This window comes from Zerene cesonia, chromosome 6 (assembly GCF_012273895.1).
Source record: "Zerene cesonia ecotype Mississippi chromosome 6, Zerene_cesonia_1.1, whole genome shotgun sequence".
Lineage (NCBI taxonomy): Eukaryota > Metazoa > Arthropoda > Insecta > Lepidoptera > Pieridae > Zerene > Zerene cesonia.
Genome location: NC_052107.1, coordinates 1,039,640 through 1,045,792, shown reverse-complemented (window position 1 = coordinate 1,045,792; position 6,153 = coordinate 1,039,640). Strand labels below are relative to the sequence as shown.

Genomic DNA, 6,153 nt, shown 5'->3' with positions numbered 1-6,153 from the left:
CTGAATCTGAAATGAACATAGAAAGATTTTTAAAGACTTTAATTTGATTTTTTTTCAACCAATTCTGTACTAACAGCAAAGTATTGGCAAAAAACAGGTTATTCTAAATTATTATCTGTTATATGTCTGATATTAATGTACTTTATAGCAAATGAATTTATTTTAAGCAATAGATAGCAAATCAATCAAATTAATACGATCTTCATAGCACATGAATATATGCAATTTATCTTTCAAAAAGCAATGATTAAATTAATATATTAAATTTAAAATTACATAAATGTCGTCAAACGAATAATGAGATAACTTTTCTTTCGAAGTTTTAACTCAGACGAAAATTGTTTATTCTACAGATCTGAGTGTCGAATTTACATTTTATTTAGCGATCAAGCAGTTAATGGAATACGTATTTCGAATATAAAATATCTAATTATAATATTTAAACAAGTAAATCATCTTATAAAAAACTTGCTACACGATCAATTCTTTAACCAATATTGTTAATTGCTGTTTAACTATAGAGTATATAAATAAGGGATGTTTTAAATTGTTTAATTTGAAATTAAAGAACTCGAGAAAACATGTTTTCATACACCCATTATAATCGATAGAATCAATAACATATCAAAAGAAAGACTGATACAGACTACAATTCAACACATTGAAAGAATACGCTACACAGAGCCAATTATGCAATAACGCTTTTATATATATTATATACACTTATATATATATATACAGTCCATAAAAATATGCCTTACATTATTTACAAATTATACATGAGTACAGAGCTTATTGCTAACTATAATCACTATTTGTACTTACTCATAGAAAAATATGTACGTCCAATCATATCACATGAGTTTTCTTGCAGCCGACCCCGAGGCTGTAATAAAATATACATAAATAAGTAATTGATTTCCTTGGGCTGGTTTCAAGTCACGCTGACCACACGTTGAAAGCCAAACGTATAAACTCTATGCGTCGCACGCTACCTTTGCGTTATTCTAAAACGCTTCATACTGTTTCATACGTTTCAGCACCGATGGATAGCGTGACGTCAGCGTGACTCTAAAACCAACATTTCTATACTTTATTTGCGGACGCATCCACGACTCTGCAGTAAAGGGAAAATGCCATGGAAGTAGATGTTTCCCCGCGGTAAAAAATAGTCTGTGTACTCTCTAGCCTCCTAACTATCCCCAAACACAATACGATCTCTCCCTTGCGACGTGAGAGAAAGATAAATAAACAAGCAATTAAATTTAAAATAGACAATTAAGGTAACATAAAAAAAATCAAAAGGATATTTAAAAGAACACTTGGTTGGCACCTTCAAATAGATGAGTGGGTGGCGCAAAAAGCAATTATATTAATTAATTTTTCGCTTTTGAGTGTTTTTGAAGACGGTTCAATTTATGTTAAAAAAAAAAGTTATTCGTTTAAGAATTGATTTCAATTTTAGAAACTTCAAGTGACACATAAAAGCCGTACTCAGACAACTCAAAAAACCTCGCCTTTTTAAAGTTCGTTTATAAATCATTAACATTTTGAGCCTTGACATAGTTAATCAAATATATAACGATAACATCAGAACAAAAGATTTTAAATCGGTTTTTATAAATTAATTCAATACTTAAGTGGCAGTTTGTTTATTCGCATAAAAAACTAACTGAAAAATGTATTCACTTTATAATTTTAAATCCACATTTACACAATACGAGGGAAATAAAACAAAAAACAAAAATCGTTGCCATAGAAATAGTTTACCTATTATAACCATTGTGAGTTTTACGAGAGGTTTTATAATTATTAATTGAAAAACTGCATGAAATTTCAACATAAAAGGAATTTTGAATGGTAGTACAATTTAATTATACAATGTAGACCAGTGATAATAGGGAACTTATATTATGTAATGCAATTTAATTTCATTAATTTTAATTAAAGACTGATAGTAGCATCGAAATACGAGTAAATAAATATTAAATGAAAAGTTTAAACGACCGACAGTCGAACAAGAAACCAATACTTATTAATAGAGCGCTAAAAAGTGATTTACGCGTATGTTATTACGTTAGAAATAAATTTTAGGTGTTTAATTACTTCATATATGAAATTAGAAAATGAAGGACCTTTTTACATTACATCGATATACTAGTACACAACAGACCCTAGCCAATAAAGCCAGCATATAAAAGAAATTGAAATACTTACTTAAGTACTATGTCAAAAGCGAGTCGTATTCGAATGGCATCGGGTCGGCTGCACGCAAATGTCACCACAGCACCCCCCCGGATATATTGGACACCTCTATTTGGTCCCCACTGTCGACGTCATCATGCCTCCTTTTATACCTATATCGTATACTGAGCCATAATACCATTGAAGACACTATTAAAAATGTCACTGAAGCGGTACCAAGGTATTGCGCTAAGCGGCTCGTAGGTCGGACATACGAATATTCCAATTTATTATTCGGAGTAGTGTATGTTCCATTCTTATCCGTGCTGTTCTGTGCGTATTGATTTTCGGCTATTAATGAATCTTTAGCCACGGGCGTGTTTAACCGCTTCCCAGATGCTTTTCGATCTGTTTTATTCGAATGCCGGTATGATAACGCGCCAATATCCAACCGATCGATACCACTTGCTCGCTCGTATTTTTCGTCTGTTTTCAACGACTTGCCCAATCGCAGGCGAGTTTCGTCATAATAATCTCGCTGTATTGTTTTCTTATTCCTGTATACGTTTAATTTCTCATCTTCTTTGCTCATCGTTTTATTCATGAGAGTTTTCTTTTCGAGCTTCGTGACAGAAGTATCGTTTACATCCAGCGTTTGTCTATTACTCTTGTCGCTGTTATAATTATGTTTAAAGGACGACCGCTCCGTTTTATTATTTAAATAGCCGTAATACCGCAACAGTTTATTTATCATCTCCGTGCTGTATAAATTAACTGGTGGCAAACTTTCGTTTATTGTAAAAGTTTCTGGGAACGTGCAGTTGTATTTGTTTATTTCTGTCTTCGCTTCGGACGTCGAATAGTAACATGTTTCGTTGTTTGACAAACTTTTTTTCCAGTTCATCCAATCGGAGAGCCACAGTTCAGCGCTGCAATTTATCTGATTGCCGTGAAGCCTCAAAGTTTTTAATTGCACGAGATAAAACAGAAGGTCGTTACGTATGCTGGGTAAATTATTCATTCTCAAATCCAAGTATTGCAAATGCGAGAACGCGGCGAGCGCTGCTGAGTCCGCCAGAAACTGTCTGGCAAGTCCTGGACTGGATTGTAAATGAAGCATTTGCACGCTTTCCGGGGACGACATTGGAAACGAGCCATCTTTCGCAGGCACGGAAATATTCAAGTAGCATAATCTGAGATCGCGGAGGGATAAAGGCCCATCGAACGTACTCGGAGACAGCATTTGCAATGGGTTATTTGACAAATCTAATATTTCCAGCGATAATAAATCGTCGAACACGTGGTCTTGAATGAAATGAATATCATTGCTTTTCAAGAGCAAAATTCGTAAATTTGGCAAGCTTTTGAAATCTGGTATGGATAGGTTTTGTATCATATTATTATTGATTGATAAGTACTTCAATTCATCGGGTAGTGATTTCGGTACTATTGTGAGGAAGTTCTTATTTAAATTTAGAAATAGGAGCATTTCTAATCTTCCTAATGAGTCGTCTTCTATAGATGTAATTTTATTGTCGGAGAAGTCTAAGGATTGCAATAAGGGATAGCTATCGAGGTCACCGCAGCGTATTGAGCTGATCTTGTTTCCGACTAGGGATAGAAATCGAACTGAATGTGTGAACGCTTCAGGGACTTGGTATAATCCGGTCCTCGATGCATCGATTTGCTGTAGTCTGCGGCCGGTGCCTACCAACAATTGTGTATCCAGCTGTGTAATCCCCAAATGCGGGTTATCTGTCAGTAGTAATCGAGCCAGGTTCGGCAATAGCTGCAAAGCTCCCGGTGCTAATTTCCTTAAATTATTATGCGATACATCCAAATGCTGCAACAGCCAGTTGTTGAAGTAATTTTCGAGAATGAATTCAATGTTGTTTCTACTCAAATTGAGATGTTGCAGATTTTTCAGCGGGACGAAGATATTTTCTAATTTCGTCAGATTATTCTCTGATAAATCTAACGTTTCCAACTTGGTCAATCCAAAAAAGCTATCGGAATATATCTTATTGATGTTATTTTTACTCAGAATCAAGACTCGAAGATTTGTGTAATTGTTGAATAAGTCTTTGTTTATATAAACCAGTTTATTTATAGATAAGTTCATTTCACGTAGATTATTGGGTCTTACGTTGATTTTTAATTTCATCATACTATTATTAGTCATAGCGATTGAAAGGGTGTCCAATGTCGATAGATTTAAGTTAATGTTACCCAAGTCACATTTTTCACTAAATTTTATTGACACTTCCCTAAATGTCTTATTCGAGATTAGAGAATCTTCACAGCATCGTATTTCGCTACCACTATCTTTAATACTTAAAACATATGAACAATCACACGTCGTCACATTACAACAAACGTCACACGGCGTAGAGTTCACAATCCACGTTATGAAAACAATCAAACACACTTTGAAAGCCATTTCGCACTTGAAACTTATGCTGGGTTGAAAATGAGATATTTTAGCACTTGCAGGAGCATTTTAGGTGCTCTCGAACGCATAGTGGGTGTGAGAACAGTGAGTTATCGCGACGTATCTGTCGTTCATACTCAATTACCGGCGCAATCGAGTAACGAAGGTGTACACGTGATAATTTATGGTTAGAACGATTCCACTACACGTCCGTCTCGGCCGACGGCGCCGACTCGTCTGAGCCAACCGCTGCGTTCAGGAGAATTTCCCTTAGCGCCGGCGCTCTGCATTCAACCCTCATTTTTATATAGTCAACTGACTTTTACTATGTATGTCATACGGCGCTCCCTAATATTTTGAGATCGCAAGTATTTGTAAATGTACGTTATATTTCTTGAGCATTCCGAGATTGCTCCCCGTTGGGCTGTTCGGAACTATGATTTAAACGATACTTATAGTGCTGCGAATGTATTGCTCTCCAAGTTAAAGTAAAAATGTTGAATGAGGAAAATTAATAATTTCATCATCACAATAACGAAGGCTTAAGGAAACATGAAGATTTCATCTTTTATTAAAGCTTCAATAAGGAGGGAAATGAATTCATCTTTTTATCCAAAATTACCGCTAAATTTATTTTTATTATTGGATGATTATGTTTTTTTGTGCCGTTTATAATAGCTTTTCTTATTTTTTTATTGTGCGCTTTATCAGGGAAAAAAATCTCAAAGGCTGCATTAATAAATAAATTATTCAACATTATACATTAACTATAAAGAAGGTTATATTTTAAGCGCAAATTACGTGCATATAATAAAAAAGGTCGGTTTTAATTTTGAAATAAAATATTTGAAAAATAAACATGACATTTAAATTATACCTCTCTTGATATACATACTTTTATATATGTATTATACGCATATATAAAAGCTATTCATTTGATTATAATGATCCCTTATATTCAACATATATACATAATAATAAAATGACAATACCGTCATTCGCATCCTTTATCAATTAATTAAATACGTTGGTCTCAATGTTTTGTGAAATTAAACGCTAGCACAGCATAACTTTGTAATTTAATTTATTTTCGTTCCGTTTCATGTTTGTATTAATTTCAACATGAAGTGTGAGAGATTCAAACTGAATTCTAGTTTTATCTATAGTACACAAAACATACGATGAATCTTTAACATAGAGTCCGCCCAAAACACAATATATATGTAATATACGAAAAACTATCACACTCTCTGAATCACGTGTTATTTCAATTTATCTATTGATCGAACGAAGGCTTTGAAGGCTATTTATAGCACACTTTTTGCTTCATTTCTATCTTCTTTATTACTTCATTCATTCATACTTCTCTCACAAATGATTAACACAATCTCAACTCTTAGTCCAGAAAACCGCTTGCGCGCTTACGAACGCCGCGTGTGAACGCCGCGTGCCAACGCCGAGTGCGAACGCCGCGTGCGAACGCCGCGTGCGAACGCCGCGTGCGAACGCCGCGTGCGAACGCCGCGTGCGAACGCCGC

At 34.7% G+C, this 6,153-nt stretch overlaps 1 protein-coding gene across 1 annotated transcript; it reads right to left on the bottom strand.

The window, feature by feature from the left end:
- Positions 1-369: 369 nt before the first annotated feature.
- LOC119840437 (protein artichoke-like) lies at positions 370-4,833 on the bottom strand. The gene is made up of 2 exons (XM_038367049.1): positions 2,218-4,833; positions 370-886 (listed from the first exon to the last, which is right to left on the bottom strand). Exon 1 carries the CDS (start codon positions 4,622-4,624, stop codon positions 2,279-2,281), a length of 2,346 nt encoding a protein of 781 aa, XP_038222977.1. The 5' UTR covers positions 4,625-4,833; the 3' UTR covers positions 370-886; positions 2,218-2,278.
- Positions 4,834-6,153: the final 1,320 nt, after the last annotated feature.

Bases quoted from the DNA above. Each gene is read 5' to 3' on its own strand.
- LOC119840437 (XM_038367049.1), bottom strand. From the start codon at position 4,624: ATGGCTTTCAAAGTGTGTTTGATTGTTTTCATAACGTGGATTGTGAAC.